The sequence below is a fragment of the Camellia sinensis genome, chromosome 14, assembly GCF_055761805.1.
Source record: "Camellia sinensis isolate YWXY chromosome 14, ASM5576180v1, whole genome shotgun sequence".
NCBI classification, from domain to species: Eukaryota; Viridiplantae; Streptophyta; class Magnoliopsida; order Ericales; family Theaceae; genus Camellia; species Camellia sinensis.
This window is the reverse complement of record NC_138974.1, coordinates 115,849,191-115,873,995: the sequence shown is the minus strand read 5'-3', so window position 1 is coordinate 115,873,995 and position 24,805 is coordinate 115,849,191. Positions and strand designations below refer to the sequence as shown.

The 24,805-nt window shown below is 42.7% G+C and overlaps 1 protein-coding gene across 1 annotated transcript; it reads right to left on the bottom strand.

Annotated features, from left to right (window-relative positions):
• Positions 1-13,189: 13,189 nt before the first annotated feature.
• Positions 13,190-13,978, bottom strand: LOC114299598 (uncharacterized). Its single transcript, XM_028244374.2, has one exon. It carries the CDS (start codon positions 13,976-13,978, stop codon positions 13,190-13,192), a length of 789 nt encoding a protein of 262 aa, XP_028100175.2.
• Between the last annotated feature and the right edge of the window lie 10,827 nt (positions 13,979-24,805).

The window sequence follows — 24,805 nt, the reverse complement described above, 5'->3', positions numbered from 1 at the left end:
TGAGAGATTGAAGAATAGAGAGATCTGCGCTGAGAGAAAAAGTGAGAAAAGGGCTTTTTTCAGAAAAACAGAGCCTGAGGGCCGAGTGATGTGAGAATCAAAAATGAGAAAGGGTGGGAAACAATACCTGGAGAAACTAGCTCCTCGTGCACCGAGAGGTCTCTCGCCTTTGTAACACAGCTGAGTGTTGTGTTTGTGCGCTTTGTTTGTCTCGTTTCTTGTTTTAAGTCGTTTAAGTGTCAACAAATGTGTTTAGGTCATTTTACCTTGTTTTTCCTTTGTTGAGTTGTGTTTAGGTCGTTCTACCTTTGTTTTCCATTGTTGAGTCGTTTTGGCTGTGGTCAGTTGTAGGCTCAATACCTGGTTGAGAACCCATTTCTCATTTCAATTTCAAAAATCGTTTTGTGCTCAGAGTGCCGTGTCGTTCTCCACATTTGTGCAAATTAGGATTGGTTCTTTCATAAAGCCGCATGATTCAACCCAGGTCATATGAAAACAGTAAAACCAGGACCCATCTGAAGCTATGAAAGTTCTAGGCTACGAAGCAAAAGAAAAGAGGGAAAATGTCGGGCATCCGAGATTGTTTCAACTTCTGCAAGTTTCGTCATTGCATCCTGTATGTCCAGAATGAGCAATGTCTTGTATGAGCTGTGTGCCGAATAAACAAAATACTGTGTTATGGGCTGTCTGTTCAGAATGAGCTGTGTGCCGAATAAACCAAATACTGTGTTATGGGCTGTGAGTTCAGAATAAGTTGTGTTCAGAACAGACCGTGTGTTCAGAATCAGCGGTGTCCTGCGTGAGCCGTATGTTCCAAAATAAGTAGAATATAGTGTTATGAGCTGCGTGTTCAGAATAAGCAGTATGCCGATACGAGCTGTGTGTTCAAAGTGAACAGAATACTGTGTTGACTGTTTCACTGTTTCAAGCCAGAATGGCGATCAGAAGTGCTCTCCCTGAGTACCGTTCCCCATCAAAGTAAAGTGGTTTAGCGCCACTCACTCCATGAGGTGCTTTCTAGAGTGCCGCTTTGTCTATTCATTGCATTCCCTAAACATCATGCTCTACATTGCTTGTAACATGTATTGTATCATCGCACTTGTTGCGTTTATTTGTATCTTGTGTTATCTTATATCCTTTTGCGCCGTGCAGCATTTAGGATCGTTGTCCCCCGGGACTCAACGTAGGTTGCGTGGAACACGCTCCCGAGTTGTTTACCTTTTCTCACGATTTCAGCGTGGTTAGAGTGTTCTTTTCCTCACACGATTTCAGCGTGTTTGGAATTTATCTCAGGTTGCGTTGTGCGCGCACCTGGGCGGTTGTTGTTTGGACCTCCTCTCACGATTTCAGCATGGTTTGAGTGTCCCGTTCCTTACGCGATTTCAGCGTGTTTGGATTTTATCTCAGGTTGCGTTGTGCACGCACCTGGGCGGTTGTTTGGACCTCTTCTCACGATTTCAGCATGGTTAGAGTTTTTTTTTTCCTCACACGATTTCAGCGTGTTTGGAATTTATCTCAGGTTGCGTTGTGCGTGCACCTGGACGGTTGTTTGGACCTCCTCTCACGATTTCAGCGTGGTTTGAGTGTCCCATTCCTTACGCGATTTCAGCGTGTTTGGAATCTATCTCAGGTTGCGTTGTGTGCGCACCTGAGTGGTTGTTTTTTTGGACCTCCTCTCACGATTTCAGCGTGTTTGGAATTTATCTCAGGTTGCGTTGTGCACGCACCTGGGCGGTTGTTGTTTGGTCCTCCTCTCACGATTTCAGCGTGGTTTGACTGTCCCATTCCTTACGCGATTTCAGCGTGTTTGGAATCTATCTCAAGTTGCGTTGTGCGCGCACCTGGGCGGTTGTTTGTTTGGACCTCCTCTCACGATTTCAGCGTGGTTTGAGTGTCCCATTCCTTACGCGATTTCAGCGTGTTTGGAATCTATCTCAGGTTGCGTTGTGCGCGCACCTGGGCGGTTATTTTTTCAGACCTCTTCTCATGATTTCAGCATGGTTAGAGTTTTTTTTTTCCTCACACGATTTCAGCGTGTTTGGAATTTATCTCAGGTTGTGTTGTGCGTGCACCTGGACGGTTGTTTTCGGACCTCTTCTTACGATTTCAGCGTGGTTAGAGTGTTCTTTTCCTCACACGATTTCAGCGTGTTTGGATTTTATCCCAGGTTGCGTTGTAGACGCGCTGGGCGGGTTATTTTTGGACCTCCTCTCATGATTTCAGTGTGATTGGAGCCTTCCCTTCCTCACACGATTTCAGCGTGTTTGGAATTTATCTTAGGTTGCATGGAGCGCGCTCCTGATTGTTTTTCTTTGTTCTTCCTCCACTCGCGAGTCCAGCGTGGTTGGCGTGTGTTCACCCTTTGCATCTATTGCATCACATCTATTACATCGTATCTATTTTACTGTCTGGTCTAGGAGACCTTAAATCTACCGGTCTAAGGAGACCTTAAATCCTGCATCTTTATTCGCACTGTCTTGTGCACTCCCCGGTCTAGGAGACCTTAAATCCTCTAAAGGTGCAATTCCTTTGGTGTTTGTCGTGCCCGAATGACTTTTGGTGGTCTGGTATAGCCACCTGCCTGTGTTTGCGGTGAGTTCCTAGGAGACCAACTAAGACGGTGGAAACTAGAGTTCGAGTGGCTTATGCCTAGAACGCAAAGGTTCGGGATTTCCGAGACTAAAGTCTGGTTTAAATACCCAGGGGTATATCCTCGGCTTGAAATCTGTATGGCAGCCCCATAGATTGAGATAGCATCTGTATGCACCTCAATTCTGGATACCGAATCAACCTAGTCTGTCACCCTGTTGGAGAATAGGGAAAACTGCGACCATAGTCAGGGAGAAAAGTAGTACCTGCGGTTCAACCAAGGAGAAGCGAAAGATCCCCAGCAGCATGAGGTAAGTCATTGCCAATTGCCCCTGTAAGGTACCTTTACCTCTTAGCTATTACATTGCATTTTAGCCACTACATTACAGTGCATTGCATGAATCCTCAATTTTTAATCTGGCTTCGCGTAGCGTATAAGTCCAATTATCAAACCGGCTTCGCGTAGCGTATAAGTCCAATTATCAAACCGGCTTCGCGTAGCGTATAAGCCCAATTATCAAACCAGCTTCGCGTAGCGTGTAAGTCCAATTTTCAAACCGGCTTCGCGTGGCGTATAAGTCCAATTATCAAAATATTTTTGCATATCATTTTGCATCCTGCCCCTGAACTACGCTGGTTTGATTCCTTGCAAAGGGATACGTAGGCAGCCTGCGGGCGCAACCATTTATTTATCTGTGTTTTGTTTGTTTGTCCAAGTCTTTGGCCTTGTCAAAAATGGGTCGTCTCTAGGCTTTGACATTCACTCCCGTCACTTCTTGACTTCCGAGTTCTGTCAAAGAGGGGCAACTGTAGACACCCCATTTTTGACTACCTTTAAGACTTGGACGTGACTGATGGTTTACTTGGTGGAGAAAGGTGTGCAGGGGAAAGGTGCAATTTCTTCGGCAAAGAGAGAGTCAAATCTCAACTTCATACCCCTGTTCTGGACCAAAACAATCTTGATCAAAATATTTTAGTCTTAAAACCCTCTCTCTCAAAAACGTTTTTGAAATAAAGTTCCTACGATGTTCTGACGCTCGCATTTTGTTAAAAGTTGTGCTTTTCGGTAAACCGAGCATGGACAAAGTGGAATTGAATGAAGGAGAGATGAAATCTTTGAAAAATCTTTCAAAATACCTTACTTAGGGGTTTGAAGTTGAAGAAAAGAGGAGAAGAGGGAAGAAGTCCAGTTGGGGAAGAAAATGGGCATAAATCGTTAAGAGAGAATTGAACAGCCCTCGCCGAATCGGGCCTATTCATTCACATACTTGGAATCAAGCTATGAGGCTACCACCGTTGGAAATATTACTCCCGGGGTCTCATTTTTCACTCAAGAATCTCCTAAATCCAATTCCGGATAGGGGAGATATGGTTGATTGAAGTAGGGCATCATTCCGGCTGGGACCGAATCTGCGCGGCTTCCCGGAAACGGGTATAACTTTTTCCACAGGAAGAATTTTAATGCAAGGTTTGTGCCATTGGAAAGCTAACTTCCGGGGATTCAATTTGGATACTTGAATGGCCACCATTGGACTTCCCAATCACCCACCGGCCACATTTCTTCCCGGTGGCCCATTTTTTTTTCCTGAAAAGTAGCAGGCCGGCCAGAAATTCTAGAAAATGTAGCAGGCCGGCCAGAAAAGTCAGAAAAAGTAGCCGGCCGGCCACATTTTTCTGGTGGATGATTTGTTTTGCCCATTTAAACTAGCCGGCCATGATCCTTGTCCCAAGTACATTCTAGCCATGTATTTTGTTTTACACTTCACCCATGTCCGAGGGTTTGGCCCTTTTGGAGGGAAACTTGGATTGTTTTCCCTCCATTTTCCCCCCCCATTTTCCCCCTCTTTTGTCTATATAATAGCAGCTCCAGCTGCTGGTTTGAGGGTTACAAAATTTCCCCCAAGCCTCTTGCCTTGTATCTCTCATTCTCTATATTTCCATGCTCCAAACTCTTAAGTCCTACACCTATTTCTTCACCAACCCATAGCCCCACCCTTCCATCCTCCATTCCAGCAGTTGGAGGTTGTTCTTCAGAGCCTAGAAGTGCTGCATCTCAAGCCAAGAGGCTGCCAAAGACTAGTCTTCAAGGGTAAGCTCCATTTCCCCCTTTTTGGTCCATATTTTGCATGCTTTCTTAGCCATACTTGCTTGCTGTTTTGGGCCCCGACCCTAATTGAAACTAGGCTTATTTTGAGCTATTTTTCATGTTTGTTTAAGAGTATTTACCTGTTTGAGGTCTCCTTGTTGCACTTGCTTCATTACCCCTCTTGTATGCCATTTTCTTGTGTAGTATTTTTGGCGTATGTATAAATTGTTTTGAGGAATGTCATAAACTGTAAAAGGGCTTATTTTGAGCCCTTATTCAATGTTGTTGAAGGGCTCATCACTGTTTGAGGCTCCTATCTTCCACTTGCCTTTATATCCCTTTTTTGGCTCCATTTTTGCATGATTTATTAGCCTCTTGTGCTTCTGTTTTTGGACTCTGGTCAGAACTGAAAAAAGCTTTTTTTTGACCCCCTCTTCATGTTTCATTAAGGGTTTTTCATTGTTTGAGGCATCCTTTTTATACGTTTTGTTATAACTCTCCTTTTGGCCTTGTTTTGTATAGCATTTCGAGCACAGTTGTGTACTGTTTTTGGCTCGGTCATAAAATGTAAAAGGTCATATTTTGGGCCCCTCTTTGACATTGTTGAAGGGCCCTCATCTGTTTAGAGCCAGCATCTGTGACTTGCTTCTTTATCTCACATTTAGGGCCATTTTTGCATGCTAGTTTTTCCCTATTTGTGTTTATTGTTTGACCTTGCTTAGAACTGTAAATGTGCTTATTTTTGGGCTTTCTTGACTCTGTATTTACATTCCATGTTTAAATAATGCATGTTTTATATAGCTATAGGCCAATGCATAGGCCTAGTTTTGTATTTCGGTCGCATGTCATGCATCGGGTGCCATTTTTTCCATCTTTCGGGGCTGTTTTGCATGACTTATTGCCCCTGGAATTTGCATGTTTGCATACCATATTCCATGCCTTGCCATGTCTTGTTAGAGTGGCATTCGTGCCTTAGGTTCGGTCCTCGATTTGCGTGCATGTGTGCACGCACTCCGAGTTGTCTCATTTCCATCTCATGGCCTCTTATGTGAGTGTGGCTGAGGTCCACTCATGTTGGTGTAAGCCCACATTGCATTGTGTATGCCATTTCATTTCATAGCATTGCATATGCTAGGTTGTATGTTAGCGCATTGTGTATGCTATGTTATCTCGTGCATCGTGTATGCCATTTCATAGCATTGTGTATGTTAGGTTGTATCTTAGTTGCATTTCATGCATGTCATGCATATTGCATTGTGCTTGGGATAGGAGTTAGCCCGAGCACGGGAAACGAAGGACGTTTCGTACTTCGAGTAACGGAACGTGTCTCAATTCCCAGTCACCGACACTCCGGATTATCCATGATGGAGTTGGGTTTTAGTTGAGTTTTCATGTGCATTCATTCTATATTGAGTAATGCAAATCGACTCCTTGGCCATCATGCATCGATATGCGTGATTGGTGGCACGAGGATCGAGGCATGCATACATCTGTGAAAATACATTGCTATGCCCCTTTCCTGCTCTCTGTTGCAGCAAATCAAGAATCAGCAGTCTTCCGGGGCTTGGCGCGCTTTCCAAAAAAATATTGCAAAACAGAGGCTAATTGGGGCATCACAGTGGATTTCCGTGCAAAGGCGACCCGGACATGCATCATCCATCATCTGGAGAAGAGTCAAGACAGTCCCTGGCTTGCATGCCAGTTTATTATTTTTCTTAGTTAATTTGTAAATTAATTAGGGATTTGTACATATTTGGGCTGTATTATTTGGACTGTATTATTTGGACTGTACTATTTATTCGGACCCTCTACGCGAGGGTAATGTTGTAATAAGTGTGCGTGTGTGTGATGTATGTCTTCCAACCCCACGTCTTTCTCCCTTTTATTTACTAGCTTATAATGGTTAGATTAGGGCATGTTTCAATTAGCATACAGTATGACAGCATGTTTGCATCATTCATCTGTTTTGCATGCACCGGGCTCGGCGCATCATACTAACTGCATTTGTATTTTAATTTCAAAGTTGAATACTTGTTAGCTGTTGCATCTCATATGCCATGTTTAGAATAGCCGAGCCTGCTATAGTTGCATTTTGCATGTGTTGCATTAGGCATTTCTGTATAATTAGGATCATGCATGGATTTCTAATTAACTTCTGTTTTGGCTTGGAGTACTCGGTGAGTTTTATGCTTTAGCATCCTTGCATACGTGTGAGTGCTGCCATGAATAGCATGCTTACCATGAGGCTATATGCTTATGTGATATAACTGCCTGAATGCCTGTGGGTGAAGGTTGGGTTATTTGAATTGGAACAATTCATCAAATGTGTGTTTTAAGCCCACCAGATAGTGGCAAAATCATGTTTTCCTAAGCCCACCTGAGGGTGGCAAATCCACGTCTTAGCCTACTTGCGGGTAGCACTATCAAACCATTTTCAAATAAACAAACATGAAATGTTTTGTTCCAATTCAGGCGACCTAGTCTATACTTGTATGCTGTGCGCATCACATAGTAAATCTAGGCTAATAACCGAAATAAGAACACATAATGTTTTCAAAAATAGATATCATGATTAGTAGAGGCCGATCTTTGATCGGGCCAGCGGGGGTGCTCACGAAGTGACCTTCCCCAATCGTACCCAAGTTCCCGAGCCGAGGCAACTTTGGTGATGACGGACACGTGGCCTTAGGCAACGAGTCAGGGTTTCCTAAATTTCCCCAAAATAAAATATTTAGGTGGCGACTCTGTATCTGGCAAAGCAGTCCATGTTTGGCACTTCTTTCAAAATCTGTTTCTCAAAACGATTTACCGGATTTGGACTCTTTGGTTCAGATTAAGAACCGTGACAATTTGAGAGTCCTGAGCTGTAGTGACCCCATCTCGAACCGAACGGGAGCTCATCCCTCCCGGGGCGTTCGGGGGACGTCTACACTAACCCATTTTGGAAGGTGGTTGAGTCGTTTACCCCAAATGCACCTTCTTTGGAGGAACCCTTGCTTCCTTTCGGTGAAGCCTTTTTGGACGACGCCAACATGGTCAACCCTACGTCAGTTTTACGATTCCAAGTCAAGCGCGATGACTTTCCGCTTTCTTACATTTACTATCTCACTCATTCGACCCCTTTAGTTGACTGGCCCCTTTGGGTCGATGACATCTTGGCAGATGATGACTTCTCGCGGCGTTTGAAGGATGTCCGCCTCTTCAACACTGTTTTGGTTTCGAAGGAGTTGTCCATTTGGAAAGTTTAGACTAATACCGATGTCATTGTCTCTCATTGGAGTCATGACACCCACATTTTCGTTCTTGCTTAGGGGGAGGTGACCCTAACTTGGAAGATGTTGTTGTACTGTTGCGCCTCAGTGCCCGCGGGGACTCTATTTTTGATCCTTCATCTCTCACTGCTGTGGAGCTGACCGCAGTTATTGCCCTTGAAGGCGCCTTCCAAGAGGCACGAAAGTTTGGTTCTTGGTACGACCCCAAGACTAGGGAGTTATTGTAGGAGAGGCCAAAGAGAGACAAGACAACATATCTCTCTTGGCTAAAAACACTTCTTCAAAGACATGCAACTGCTGGTGGGTAATATCACCGAAGGCAATCGCGAATCTATAGTTGGCTCAAGTTACCACAATAACTTGTATTTTTCCGCTTTTGTCAGCTACTACATCTCTTTCTTTGTTCTCCCAAGTAATCCCGCTGAAAGTATCAATCCATTGGTATTTCTCCTTGCTGTCAAACTTTGCAGTGGCAATCAGATCCCTTTGGCCCCTCTCTTCTTGGGAAATCTATACTTTCGTCTCAATCTTATTCATACGGACATGGAGAGGTCCATGGGCCGTTATGATGTGTGAAGTTTTGTGCACACTCAGTTTCTAATTGCCTTTTTTTTCCTGCCCATGGGTCCCACTCCCAAGGAGTATGAGCCCTTTTATATTAAACAGGTCCTAGATGCAGAGGGTCATCCCATCCTAGATGCAGAGGGATGGGTTGTCACACGATAGACACACAACTCTTTTCCCTGCATCTCCAGATGGTCTGGCGGCGGTACCAATAGGCCTTTCATAGATTACATTGATCGCTTGGAGGATTGTGTGTTCAACCCTTATACTCAGGCTTTCCCAGGTGCTTTAGATGTTCTCTTCTACTCTTTAGAGGTTTGGCACATTGACCATTTTGTTGAGGACATTTCAGCAACTCTTCTGGTGGTTGCCATGATGGGACTTGGATATTTGCTGGTATGGAACGAGGAGGGCATGTGTAGTGTCATCTACTGACTAGATAGAGTTCTTAGGAAATTTGGCATGAATCAAGGCATTCCACACATACATTTTCCTCAGACAGACTTCTATTTGAGCTTCCGTCAGTTCACCCATGATCATACTCCCCTTCTTGTAGATGGTTTGGGTGTTATAGAGCTTTCTTTGCTTGGGAGAGAAGGTGCTTTCACCCCAAGCAACAGGTTGTATTAGCATCGCAACCTTAATTCCTTGTTCAATTTCTGTAACAGTGACCCAGTAGTCCCTATTGTGGAACCTATCTCACAATTTGACTTATCTCTTCGTCTTCCTTCTGGTCATGGAAAATAGACCAGTTTATTTTGCCGCTTCAAACTACTATCTTTACCTACCGCAGAGGAACCCCCTTTGGCTGAGGCGATGTATGTTCAGCCTTTACAAGTCTCTCCCCCCCTATTAGTGCATCAGTGAGAATGACGTATGCTTGGCTAAGGATAGCCTGAGGAGCGGTGGCATCAGTTGCTGAGGCCTGTGCCTCGCCATCTAGAAAGAGACTTCGAGCGGTACCAACACCTGACATGTTCTGCATTCTTTTATATGAACTTTTTTCCTCATTCTAATGATTACATTGCCTTATTCTTTTAAGGACTTATTGGTTTCAGGGCGTAGTATTGCTTCGGCTGCTTCATCTTCGGGCCCCGAAGGCACTTTTACCGTTATCGGGCTTTCCTCTGACTCAAATGATGAAGACTACCTTCCTATTGCTTCAAGGGTCACCAGACTTAGAACCTGCAGACTGGTACCTTCAGAGGCTGAGGAAGAATCAGTTGCTAGGGCTGAAGCACTTGCTGAGGTCGAACAAGTTGCTGAGGCTGAGCCAAACATAGAGATTGAGCCAGTTGCAAAGGGTGGTGATATGGAAGAAGACCATGATATCCCTCCCATTGAAAGTGAACAAGTCTCCCCTGTCGTAGAAGTTGCAGAGGGCAACATGCCTACTGAGGGTGTTGATGCTCCAAACACTGCTGATCTTGTACATTTCGACCATTTATCTGTTGGCGGCGAGGACTTTGTCCCCAAAACTCCAAGAAAGGAGTGTGGAGTAAGGGAGCCGCTCGAAGTTGAGCCACCCCAAACAGAGGCTGGATCAAGGAACTCTTCTCACTTACTCAGTTCCCTCTAGTTCAGCATACTACAACTTCAAATGTCCCAGTTGCTGAAGAAAATGAAGATGTAGCGGCTGCTCCCAAGGTAGGCCCTCTAAGTTTGGTTCAACTTACAGAGGAAGCTGCCAATGTGACCACTCCTTGTGCTACTGTTCCCGCTGGTACTTTTGACCCAATTGCCTCAGGAACTTTTGAGCAACTTGCTGATCTGTACCCTACTCATTTTCCTGAAGTGCCAGCTAATCTTGGGGCATCACAAGACTTTTATACTGGGATAGACACCACCATTGTGCTATATTTGAACATTGTGGATTATTATATGGATGACCTTTTCTCGAAGCGGTGGGGCGATTGAGGCAGTTTTGGTTTATCTCAGGAGGTCAGCTCGCCTGGCCACCTCCCAACATCCACTCACTCCAATGCTGCTAGGCAGTTATCTTCGAGAGAGGTTTGTCGTCCCCAAAACTTTGGCCGCTCTACTAGTCTTCCTCCTGTAGTTCAAGCTGGCAGCTGTATGAGAGAGTCCTCACAACTTTCAACAAGGGTTGCTTTTTTGAGCTATTGGGTCTCCGCTGAAGCTGGTCCCATCCTTGTTCATATTTAGGCGTTACACTCTAGAACTTTCACTTCTTTCAATGTGCCAGACCCAATGGTGTAGGCAGTTTCAATCGTGAACTTGCCACAAAGCATATTTTGATAACCTCCAGCAAGTTTGTAGAGAGTGCTGAGGCAAATCTTAGTGGCTTCGAAAGAAATGGCTTGGACTTGTCATAGATGAGGGTTAGGTTCCAAGCAGTTGATGGATTCCTTGAGCATGCGGATAATATGGCCATGATTGCCTCCTTGGAAGAGACCATCGGAGACTGTAAGGGTACCTTAGAGCAGCACCGCCAGAACCTAGCTCAGTTCAAGGAGAAGGACTCCGCTCTTGTCACCCAACTACTTTAAGATGTGACTTTGATGGACTTCCTGATGAAGGGTTTAATTTGATGTATTTGTGACTTTGCTATGATTTCTTCCTCCTCTTTTTCTATTGTTGCGCTTGCGGCACATTTTCTTTTCTTTTTCTTTGTCACAATTTCTTTCAAACATTATGATCATGTTCTGGAAGTTGACTTTTGTGAAAGTATGGATGTTTCATAGCGTTCTTTGAGTTCCATTTCATTGCTCTCTTTACATTGCTTTTACATAGCTTCTAAATATAAGCAAAACTCTTGCCATGAACAAAAATTCATCATGACTAAGTTTTTACATGGATAAAATTTCACTAAGTATGGAAAACTTTCTTCACACTAAGTGTTTAGAAGAGTAACAGGTTTACTAAGTGTATGATACTTTCTTTACATTTTGCTTTGGAAATATTAACAAGAGAAATTTACAACTCTTTTCTGGACAAAAAGAAATCAAGAGAAGTATTCCTTTACATACATGGCGTTGATATGGCCAGTTCTGAACCCGTCATCTACTTTTGTCAACTTGTAATACCCACTGCTTCTTACCTCAGCAACTTTGTAAGGGCCTTCCCATCTTGGTGAGAACTTGGGGATTGGTTACCCCTACATAATTGCGTCCACTGTCTTCGATACCATGTCCCCCTCATTAAACTCCCTGTGTTGAACAGAATGATTATAGGCGTGAGCTATGGACTAATGATACTTTTCCATTGCCCGCGAGGCCCGATCTCTTTTTTCTTCGGCTACCTCTATGTCATTCCTTTTGGTATCTGGAACTAAGTGTGCAGACATAGCCATTCTTGCTGAGGGTACTACTAGCTCAATTGGTAACATAGCCTTAGATCCATACACTAGGGAAAATGGGGTTGCCTGGGTTTGCTTCCTCTTTGATGTTCTATATGCGTAAAGTGCTATGGAAAGTTTTTTAGACCATGTGCCCCTTGCTTCATCCATCATTTTACTCAGTATTCAGACGAGGGTTTTGTTAATTGCCTTACCTTGTCCATTCCCTTGAGGATAATGTGGAGTAAACTTGTGATGCTTAATTTGGTAGGTGTCCAGCAACCTTCCCACATGGCGAGTTACAAAGGGAGTTCCATTATCAGACAACATCACTTTGGGTATGCCAAACCTACAGATGATGTTTTCCTCGATGAAGTTGGCCACTCCTACTCCGTCTGCTTTCTTTATTGGTATAACCTCTACCCACTTGGTGCTAACTTCAGTCACTGCAAGTATCCATCTGTGGCCTTTGGATTGTTGCGCTATAGGACCTACCAAGTCAAATGCCCAAGTATGAAACGAGTAGAGGGTCTTGATGTTATGTAGCTCAACTGCCTATCCAGATATCAAGTTCCTAAACTTCTGATAGGACTGGCATCTTCTTATAAAGTTTTTAGCATTTTCTTCCATTGTCGGCTAGTAGTAGCCGAGGTGGATAAGGTGTCCATATAGTTACTGCCCTCATTGATGCTTTACCTTGTGGGCTTCCCTCAGCACTTCGTTTGCCTTATTTTTTGATAAACACGCCAAAGGTGACCTTTCAAAGCTTATTCGATATAGCTTGCCTTGGTCAAGAGAGAAGCGGAGGGCCCGCCTCTTAACTCTGATTGCATTAGCTTTGTTCTCAGGCAGTGTGCTATTTCCAAGGTAGTCAATATATGGCTGTTTCCATTATTCGCTGCTTAAGAAATAGGCTTCCTCTTCCTTAAGATGGGACTGACATTTTGCACATTGCCTCTGCAACTCAGTACTTTCCTTTTCTATCTCTGGCTAGTAATACCTTTCCTTTTGTAACTGTCAGTATAGATTGATATCTCTGTCTCCACAAGACTTAGCATGGATCTTCTTAAGTCTATAAGTTGCTTCTTCTCTACGGACGCACCTTGCTAACAGGTTGTTGGGACCATAGAAGTATAACTCTCCTCTGAGGAGCAGGAATGATGCAAGTTCTACTGGTCTGATTGTTTCTTGGTCTATTTTCAATTGTTGGATTATATCTGTTTTCCACTCCTCAACACTTTGCTATGTATGTTCTTCGGCTAACACTTCTGGTGTTATTCTTTTCTTGATGACGATGGCTATACTATCATCTGGTATATCCACATTTGCCCCTAGTGTAGCCAAGGCATCAGGGAAACGGTTGTGTGTTCGAGGGGTATACTAGATTTGGACATCATCAAACTGAGTGAGCAACTTCTGAACAATGGTACGATATGGGGCCAAAAGAGGTTCCTTTAATGCGAAATCACCCAGGGTTTGCTTGACAACTAACTTGGAGTCGTCCCAAATTTTTGGCTTGCAGAGGGCTTTCTTTTGGGCAGTAATCAAACCTAGTATCAGCACCTCATATTCAACTTCATTGTTTGAACATTCAATGTTAAGCTTATATGATAAATGAAACTTCTTCCCCTCCTGACTAGTGAGTGTTATGCCAGCGCCACCTTTCCCAGCCCCAGAGGCTCCATCAAATTTTATGTCCCAATAGGTCTCAACTGCAGTTGTTGAGATATGGACCTCACCAGGTAAAGGTATCTTTCCAGGTTCATGTTCACCAGATGGGAATTGTGCTAGCAAGTTTGCAAGCGCTTGGCTTTTAATAGCCTTAGGGGTAATGTAATCGTTGTCATATTTTGCTAGAGCCAAGAGCCATCTTGCCATTTTTCCATTCAGAGCGGGCTTGCTTAGTAAGTAGCGGGCTGGATCACTTTTGGTCACAACTTGGATTGGGTGTGCTAAAAAATAATGGCGCAACTTCTGCACTGTGAAGATTAAGCCCAAATAATGCCTCTTAATTGGGGTATACCGTGATTCAACACCATTGACTTTGTGACTGATGTAATAGACTGGCTTCTCAACACCATTTATGTCTTGGACAAGTAAAGCCCCAATAGACTGAGGTGTAGAGGTAAGGTACAGTAGCAGAGGCTTTTTAGGTTGTGGGGCGATCATTGTAAATGGCGAGGTAAGTGTTTTCTTTAACATATCAAATGCTTGTTAGTGTTCTTGTAGCCATTCAAACTTGTGATTCCCTTTCAGCAGTGTCCCAAAGTAGAAGGTTATCTCAGCAAGGGTTGGAATGAACCTCTTGAGGTATGACACTTTGCTTAGGAATTTCTTAAAGGCTTTTTGAGAGTGTGGCAGTGGCATCTCTATAATGGACTTGATCTTTTCCTCGTCTACGTTGATACCACGTTGGTGTACCAAGAAACCAAGGAATCTTCCTAGGGTAACTTCAAAGGCACACTTGAGGGGGTTTATCTTTAGACAGAATTTGTGACAACTCTGAAAAAAATTTTCCAAGTTGCAGAGGTGCCGATTTACTTCGGTAGACTTTACTACCAGATCATCCACATACACTTCTACTTTGTGATGTAACATATCGTGGAATACTACATCATAGCCCGTTGATAGGTTGCCCCGCGTTTTTCAAACCGAAAGGCATCACTGTATAGAAAAAATTTCTCAAAGGCGTTTTGAAAGTTGTCTTTTCTGCATCTTCTGGTGCCATTTTTATTTGGTTATAACCACTGAACCCGTCCATGAAAGTGAACATCTAATGGCTTGTAGTAGAATCGACAAATGTGTTGACATGGGGTAATGAAAATTCATCTTTCGGGCAGGCCTTGTTCAGGTCACGAAAGTCTACGCAAACCCTGATCTGGCCATTATTCTTCTTTATAGGCACAATATTTTTTAGCCAAGTCGGGTACTGTATAGGCTCAATAAACTTGGCCCTCTGTAACTTTTCTACCTTTTTCTTAATCTTTGCTTCAAGGTCGGGGTGGTACTTTCAAGCGTGCTGCTTTATCGGTTTAGAGTTGGAAAAAGTGTCAAGGTGATGAGTGACAAGAGATGGGTCCAGGCCAGGCATCTCGTCATATGTCCAGGTGAAGATATCATTGTACTGCTTCATTAGTGTTATCAATTCTACCTTAGTTGCTAGAGCCATTGCATCGCTGATAAACACATGTTTGCTTTGCATTGGCAAGTCACTAAGGTTTACCTCAACAAGTACTTCTTGCTGCGGTTTGGGCCTATCTTCTATGCACTTAGGGGCGGGTTCAGGAGTCTCTACCGCCCTTTCTTGGGACTCGTTGCCATTGCACGTGTTGGGCTCAAGGCCATCCTACCAGGGTATGAAGTCTGGCCTCCAAGACCATTAGGGGTAGTAAACTATCTTGTCACTTTCATGCACTTTAACAATCTTTGGTGAGGGACTTGTGGACTTGCTGCTCCTCTTTTGCCCACTACTTTCTGAAGCAGCCTTTGCATCTTGAATGTTTTCCCACTTCGGCAACTTTACCCCTACAACTTTGCCAGTCCTTGGGGTTTCATTTGCTGACAACTCAGTAAAGAAGACTACATCAGAATAGTGGGCCTCCTGTACCCCAAATGGCTTTATGGTCACTGTCACCTTCCTAACTTTGCCTTTACACATTGGTGATAACTATGGGATAGCCCCATATCGGTGCAACCCAGCTCTGCCAAGTATCATGTGGTAATTTGTGTCTGTTTCGATCACATAGAACTTAGTTGCGGAGCGGATCTCGCTAACTGCTAAGTCCACTACAGCATGGCCCTTAGTAACTACCAAAGCCCATCACAACAATGGGTTGGCAGACCATCCTGGACTCTGGGATACTGGCTTTCGCAAATGTGTCGGTAGTAATGATATTTATGGATGCCCCGCTATCAAGGAAAACATGCATGCATTCTACATCATGGATGTAAGCTGTGATAAAAAGAGGACGGTTATGGGGAAATGGGTATGCTCTGTTTGCTTCTGAAAAGGAAATGGCCCTATAGTCTTCCTGGATACGCCGAGGTACATATTCCTTAGCCTTAACAACTTCAGTATGATGCACTTCAAAAATGTTGATGAGGGTCTTTGTTGTTTCCAACCTGGCAGCTTGCTCAGCCCTAGTTGGTCAAAGAAGGTACGAAACTTAACAAAGTTTTCTAAGGCCTGAGCATGAGTATCCTCTGTGAGTTTTGCCTCTGCAGGTATTGTCTTAAGGAGTTGGCCTGCTGCAATTTCTTTTAACTCATCATACTAGGATGCCATGTGTACTTGATCGCGCACAGGCCCAAGATACCCAATCATATGTACGTTATTCCCCTTCTCCTTGTGGTTGGGATATAGGTCTTTTCTCACATCACGATTACCGATATCTTTAAACTTCAGCTCATTCACAACAACTTTCTTCTTGAAGATACTTTTCAAAGTCCAACAGTCTCTAGTAGGATGCCTAGTGGCTTGGTGGTAGACACAATAATTTGGGCTTTGTTTGTCTTTCTTGGTTGGGGGAACATTAATCGGAGGTAAAGTAAGTTCACCATTGGCTACCCATTCTTTAACCAATGCTTTAATATTCTTGAGATTGCAAGGATATGGGTTTCTGTCCTCTTAACTCTTTCTCTTCCTAGAGGACGACACTTCTCCCTGTGAGCGACTCCCTCCTACGAAGGTTACCGCAGCAACTTTGCTACTGCGAGAGTAGTGGTGACTGTTGTGAGATCTATGCAGAGGACCCGTGGTACTAAGGTACCTAGCCTCCTCAATCAAGGCCAAAAAGGTAGGCAGATTATGGTTCACTAAGAAAAATTCGTAGTCGCGTATGGCACCCTCCACACATATGCTAACTAAGTGGGCCTTATCTACTGATTCATGATAGTCAATGGCTTTATCCTGGAACCTCTTAACATAGTCCAATATATCTTCACCTTCTTTTTGGATGTCTCGCCCAAGTGTGAGGGTTGTGACTTTCTCTTGGACTTGAAAGAACTTTGTGTGGAACTTGTTCACCATCTCCACCCAACTCTTGATCGAGTTGGGAGCCAAGTTCACATACTAGCTATAAGCTCTTTTAGTAAGTGATTTGGAGAACTCTTGAAGGTGCAGAGGGTGGTCACTACCATGGACACCAAGAGTTTCAATGAACCTCACCACATTTTTTCTGGCATTTCCTTGTTTCCCATCAAACTTAAAATTCTTAGGTATTGTATACCTAGTTGGGTATGGCATGGCCAGTATCTCTTGGGAGTATGGGGGCTTCACATCTGGATCTGGGAAAGATGGTAGTTGTTTCTTGCTACGCACTTGCTCGAGCATAGCTTGTACATCGGCGAGGGTAACAAAGTGAGTGGGCTGAACCAGCAGCCTTATTGTTTGCCTAAGGTACCGCTGGAGGTACATGGATCGGAGCTTGATTCTTGGGGAACAGATTAGGCACTAGATTTGGGACTGCTATAGGTGGAGGCACTTGCGCTGGGGCTAGACTGGATGCTGTAGCCATGATAGCTTCGGTGAGAGTTTGTAAAGTTGTCAAGATCTCCCTCTGTATGTCCTGAAGTAACTGGACTGCTTCAACTACAACACTGTGGTCATGGTCCTCAACATGTTCTGTTCTGCCATTAGAAGAACCTTGCTGCCGGACCAGCTGTTGAACTTCATCATCTGTCATTTTTTCCAGTGAAGTATGTAAACTACTGCGGGAATGAACCATCAACAAAGCAGCCTCCCCAGTTGAGTCGCCAGAAATGTAAAGAGGTTCGAGGTTAGGTGTCACGATCCAAACTCGCCCCTATGGGTTTAGCACCGTAACCGGCTAGTAATCCGTGATTACCAAAGGCCTGCTTAACAGTAAAGACAGTAATATAGAGTACAGGGGCTGGCGGAAGCCAAAACAATAATAAAAGATATCCAATGAGCTGTGACAGTCTGTATGCAAAAAGACTTTTCTGAATGTATTCACATTCATAAGCAAAACAGTATGTACATACACCCATCATATACAGACATTCAAGTTGGGGACCAAGTCCCTACCATAACAGTATAGTGCCAGTCTCATACAGTCTATACAAAACAGAGACAGAAAGGGGGAATCTAAAACACCCCGAAACAGCCTTGGCTTGACGCACTCGGAACCTCAAAGTGAGGCACAATGGTTGGCTTGACAAAAAAGGAGTTTAACCCAACGCTTCTAGCTCCAATCCGGTGCCTGGACACCTACATATATATATAAACAGTGAGCTAAAACCCAGTGAATAACAGTTATGTAAAGAGGTTAAGAATGAATGTCCTTTCAGTCAATAAGCAGTCATATCAGTCATTTAGAAACCATAGCAGTTATATGTGGTATATCTGATAGCAAACAGTACAATAAGTCTTAACAGACCGAATAGTCAGTTGATGGCCATCATATCAGTAAACAGTAGTGGTTCTTACATGGGAACCGACAGAGATCTCTGTGACAGTAGCAGTAACAGTACAGTAACGGTAAATTGCTATGGATGCCACAGATACAGTTTACAAATAGGACAAACATTCATTCAATAAGAAATATTATTTCAGAAAGCAGTACAGTTGATCATTCAGAAAATATTCATGATTGAACATATCTTTACAACATTGTTACTCACAGAGCACTGGGCTAATAGTAGCTAGTGAGCGTCCTCGGATGCCAACCCTACACAGTTACAGAACGAACACACACTAAGTTACACACTTGGGAATCAATGACTTAGTCCCTATCTTGACTCGGTGTGGTTCTACATCAATAACCTCATTAAGATGTCTTAAACTAGGCCTAGGAATGCCTAGGATAAAATGAGGATGCAAAGATGTACTTTAAAACATTTTTCAAAATTTTCAGAAAATAGGGTTTTCACTCGAGCGTGGCTTTCTATGCTCGAGCGGACATGCAGATAAAGGAGCTCCGCTTGAGCATGACTTCTTTCGCTCGAGCGGACTGCAAACTCAGGTAAAAGTACTAGATGCATGCAATTCACGCTCGGTAGGCGTCTGACCTCTGCTCGAGCGTGAGACACAAGTCCTCGCTCGAGCCTGTATTTCCTCACTCAAGCAGACTGTAAACATGTGAAAAGTGCTGGATACACACATTTCACGCTCGAGCATTACTTTGCCCGTTCGAGCGGACTGCATGTACTCAGTGTGTATGCTCGAGCGTGAAGTCTTACGCTCGAGCGTGGATCTAAAATTTGGAATTTCCAGATTGAACCTCCAGGCTCAAATTTAACATTAAAGCATCAAATTCGATTCCTTTGGGCCAATTTTCTGGAAAACACTTTAAAACTTATAATATGACATGTTTCAAATATCAATTTGCAAAATCAAAGTCCAATGGTAGTTCAATTAAACACAAATCCAAACAAAACTTCATGAACATAATGTATATGTAACATGCAAGTGTTCAATTGAAATCAAAACTTCAAATACTTGATCAAGAGAGTCAATTCACTCAAAAACATGATGAATTCATGGACCATAGCTAGAATATAGACATACATGTGAGGATTTCCATGAAATCAACCTCAAAACTTAACAATGTGTACATGCATGCATGATTTCCTACTCAATTCAACATATTAAGCTAATTCCGGCCTTAAATCACTAACCTTACCATGAATCATGCAAGAACAACTCAAACTCACAATTAAAAGGGTGAGTCTCCTACCTCAAGTCTCCAATTTCAAGTCTAGAAGCTCAATTATGCAATCAACCTTCAAATCTTCCAAGTTCAAGTAAGAATTCCTAGTTGAAACCAATTTCTCTCACTCTTCCTCTCTCATGGTTTAGGCTCAAGAAAAGGGCTGGAGAAATGTTGTGTCTAAGTGTGTAGTTCAAGCCTCAAGAATAAAAGTGGCCCACTAGATGGCATTTCGGTAAATAATGCAACTAATGTAATTCAACAATATTTAATCTAATTTAATCATTCCAAATCAAATTTCAATTAAATCTACCATAAAATCACAAATTCTAATTAGCATAAAACACTAATCAATTTCTGGTTCGGCCGCCGATAAGGCCTTCAATTTGCAGTTTAAAACATAAAACATGAACAGATCATTTAGCAGTCACACAGATAGATTTACATTTAAACTAATACACTCAATCAATCAGTTCAGAATTTCAGTCAGATCAGTTACTTAACATGTTTAACCACAATTTAGCAGTAATCAGAGGTATATCAGTAAATAGTGGCGAGGGTTGTCACATTAGGAAGTTGATTATAGAGGCAAAACTATGCTAATGGTCCAGCAATGGTGGAATGGCTGGAGAATGAGCAGTAGCAATTGTATGGGAAATTAGAGAGTGAGCAGCTAGATAAGAGTGAAGCAAGTGACTCAAGAAGAAGACAATGGTAGTGCACAAATTGGCAGCATCTCCCCCAAATCCTTAAAAATTGCCTCAACTTGGGCTGAAAATGGGTCCTATTAATAGGCTTTTCCTTGGTGCCAAGAGGACACCAAGTAGCCAATAGAGAGAAAACATGTGTCCTAGAGGATCACATGGAATATTCTACTTTGTGCTACCAAGTTGGAAGTGACACGCGTACATCTGCATGTACTGGGTACTATCTATTTGGCACAACCGCCTCAGCGAGTGCACTTGCGGCGGGAGTGTTTGCCGCAGCAACTTGCTCTCTCATTGCTCTCTCAGTATGAATCTTACAGATGCCTCAGCGAGTGCACTTGCGGCGGGAGTGTTTGCCGCTACAACTCGCCTTCCCAGCGTGAGCCTCGGCAAGTGCACTTGCAGTGGTAAAACCTTACTGCTACACTTACCTTCTCAGCTTAGTTTGGCCAATACATGTATTCTTAGGACTTCATGGCCTGCTATCAGCCATGTTGGTGTTCACCTCAGTGAAACCTCCATCCTTAGCCACCTAACCACAAACTCCCAAACTTCCCAGGGTAAAGGCCACAGCCAAGCCTGCTATCAGCCATGCTGAGCCTTAGTACCAAGCCCAATGGGGTTTGCTTAAGTCCTGCCTGTGCGACTAAGGCAGGTCCATGACCTGGGTAATGGAAAGACAGTCCCTTACACTTGGATTACCTTACTCTCATCTTCGCGGGGTTGCCGCGGTATACTAGTTTACCTTTGGGTCTGCTATCAGCTCCAACCAGTGAGATATGGGACCTGCTATCAGTCCTAGGCCTATTATCAGCCTTTATTTGTGGAGGCGAAACTTCCCCCAAAGGTTTCTATCACCTTGGTGGGGTGCTTCCCTTCGCAAGTTAGTTGCGGCGGTTGTAATTGCTGTGGTGGCCATTTCCCATTGCAAGTTCAGATGGCACTCCCGACTATACTTGGAATGGCGGTGCTAAGGTAAAGTGCTTTAGCAACTTGTGAGCTTCAAGCGTTGCCTCCACAACTTTAGATGCTTCGGTTTTCTATTTCCCTCAGCGACTTTGAAGTAGCGGTGGAATCGAATACTGGAGATGGCGGCTTTGTGGCAAAGTGCCTCAGTAACTTTGACCGCTGTAAGTAGTACCTCTACAACTTGACTGAGACACTTTCTTTGTGGAGTCTGTTTGGATCCTTGGCGGGTCAGACCTACTTCGGCCCATTTGTTGGCTCACTTTCCTTGGGTTTTAGCCCATGCTTCTTTAGTCATTATTGGTTGCCTCCTTAAAGAGGTGACCTCAGTACTTAGGCCCATATTTAATTTGGAGTTTAAATTATGACCCTCTACAGTGAGGCTATGAGTGTTTAGGTGTGAATTTAACCCGAATTGTGCTTATGTAGAGGAGTTTGTGATCTTAATCATTTCATGTTCACCACTTTGCTCACTATGTACGGGGAAGCAAAAATGCAGTCGAAGTTGTTTGACTGCTCAAGCAGTCATTTGTGCGCTTGAGCGAAGAACAGGATCATTGAGCAGTCATTTGTGCACTCAAGCGAAGAAAATGATCATCTAATACTTTTGCAGAGTGCCTGAACTTTTGGGAAGAAAGTTTTACCGCTTGAGTAGTCGGCCTATATATTTCGTACTGCCTTTACTCACATCACTTGAGAGGTGAAGTGTGCGTGCGAGTGATCTTCACGATCCAGTTTACTATAAAATGCGTTGTTTGCTCATTTTAGGTTTTTAACTGTCCAGATTTTTAGAGAGGAAGAAAAAATAAAATGTTTTATATTGGAAGCTATTTTATATGAGTTTCCTTGGTGTATAGAAGGTGATCGATTTATCAATGATCTACATATTGTCAAATATTAAGGATTGTTCTTTACTTTGTTCACAAAAGAAAGAGTTGTTCTTTGGTGGATTTCGGAGAACTTGAGCCTGAAGCTTTGCTGGATTCCAGAGTAGCTCATCGTCATAGATTCAACATCTGCATTGTGGATTCAATGTTGGGTAAGATAATTCCAAGGTGAAGACGGTTATAGAAGAGGCACATTGGGGTTGGTTCAATTCAGGCATGGATTTGCTAGGTAATTGAGAGTACAGTTGTGTAATTCCTTTTTGTCTTCTTAGTGGATTGTTTTGTGGCTTTTACTCGTGATTTTTTTTAAAACATTTTTTTTATCACAATTGGAGGCGTTTTAATTGTGATTTTTTTCACATTAAATCGTTGTGCCAATTTGTCTTTAATTGTTTGATTGAGATTGTTATTTATTGTTTAAAATTGAAATATAATCACAAATCAATATTTAAAGTATTTTAGATTTTTCGACTATTAATAATCTATATCAACAATTTATATTTATTTTATTTGATGATATAAATTTGTAATAATTTATTTTATTTTCAAATAAGAGTTATTATTTCAATTGTATCATTTTTTTTTTTGGATATGTTTATTGTGTTTTTTGGCCTTAAAAAAAAAAATTCGGGCCGACAAATCTAGACCCGAGGCCCAAATTTCAATGGGCTTGGAACTGAGCTGCGATGCCATACAAATGGTATAGCGATCTCGGTTTTCCCTTTCGTGCTTAACTGTAATCCGGAGTCGGTTTCGTAAGGGTGCTGTTGTCTTATCCTCTTTCTATCCCTTACTCTTTGTGTTAGAGCTTTGGGTTGTGTTTTAAAACGTAAAATCTTCGCCCAGTTTTTGGTCTCTCTGCTTGAGCGGCACTTTTGACGCTCGAGCGGGACTCTGTTGTTGCTTGTCCGCTCGAGCGGGGGTGTTGGCGCTCGAGCGTGGAAATCACCCATCCAGTATTTCGTCTGCAGTGGTAGACGCTCGAGCGAGGGATTGGCTGCTCGAGTGGGAGTTTGTGTCTGACGCTCGAGCGGGGAGTTTAACGCTCGAGCGGGGATCTGTGAGTGACGCTCGAGCGGGGATTTTGCCGCTCGAGCGGGGCAACTTTTATATAAAGTCGAGATTCGACCTTTTTGTTCACTTTTCAACATCCTTTCTCTCTTTTACTTTTCCAAAAAGCTATTTTGAGAGTTCCTCTCACTAAAACCCTAACTTCTCTCTTAGGATTGATCTAGTAGGAGTTGTTTTCTCACCTTGGGCCTTTACAAAAGTTGTGTTGATCGTCGAGGGCTATCTTTTAATCTGAAAATTTCGGGATTTGGAGCATTTTCGTTTCTTCATCTCCTTCGTTGAGTCCCATCATTCGAGGTAGGGATAACCTACTCCATCTTATGAGCTTTGTCTTTGAATTTTAGCATTTTGATATGTTGGGGGTTGTTGGGTAATTTTGAGAAAGTTTGGGCCTTTGTGTAATTTTACAATAGTTGGGGTTTTAGATATATAAACCTATATGTATGTTAGGCATAGAGAAATGAGATTAATGTTAGGACATTGATGGAAATAGAACCTTAGGGTTGTTTTGTGAATCATGGAATTTGCCCTGATTGGTTTAATTAATTAATGCATATAATTAATTGAAGAAAACGAGGAATTGAATTGAGAATGTTGAAATTGGGAATGTATGGGACTAAAGAGTGTAGTCGAATCTTTTATTGCTCATCTAGTTGAAATATTGATATATTATCCACTTGTGCATTTATTTCCTGCTTAGAAATAATTGCTTTGGGCTACCGGTGGAGGGTAGTGTTGATTGTTGTAGACAATGCATGATCATTAGGCAAACTAAAACTAATCAATTGGATGTGTCATAGAGTATGACGGTTGATAGAAACATTAACTTTATGTATTGGTTGATTGTGCATATGATCAATGTGTTTATATGCATTATGTGTAAACAGTCGATAGAATACATTAACTTTATATAATGATTGATTGTGCATGTGATTTTGTGTTTATATGCATTACTTGTGTATGGGAGGAGATGGGGGATGTACTCCACGGTTTAGGGGAAGATGGGGGATGTACCTCTAAACCGGTTAATAGTTAAGGGAAGATGGGGGATGGACCCAGGGATGCAGCTCATATGCTCACCCGTTGTAGTAGTGATATAGCTCATATGCTTATCTGTTGAAGTATTGATATAGCTCATATGCTTATCTGTTGTGGTATTGATATAGCTCATATGCTTATCGGTTGTAGTAGTGATATAGCTCATATGCTTATCTATTGAAAATTTTGTTTGATTTGATATAGCATTAAAATGTATATCATCATCGTTTGTGAAGTATGGAAGCAGTTTATCTGTTATTGTTACAACACCAAAATGTGTTTCCACCTTGAATTTCGAAAATGTTCTAGTGATGAACTATAGTCTCATCAAATGTTTTGGCCAGAGTATTGAACCTTATATTCAAACTCAAAGTTGAATAAGAAATGGAAGATGAATTGTAACCTAGACTTGACCGTCATGGAATTGTAATAAGATGTAAATGGAAGTGTAAGTGTTGATCATCTATCAGTTGCTAATCTCTTAGTCATTGCTCATAGTTGGTTTAGTATATTTCTGCTGGGCTGTGGCTCACCCTATATGGGAACATCATTTTCAGGTACAAGTAGCATGCCACCTCCAAGGATATAGCTTGGGAGGCTAGAGGCGGACAGACTTTTGTTGTCTTATTTCCTTTTGGATGTATTACGTGTAAATTC

Bases quoted from the DNA above. Each gene is read 5' to 3' on its own strand.
- LOC114299598 (XM_028244374.2), bottom strand. From the start codon at position 13,978: ATGATCGCCCCACAACCTAAAAAGCCTCTGCTACTGTACCTTACCTCT.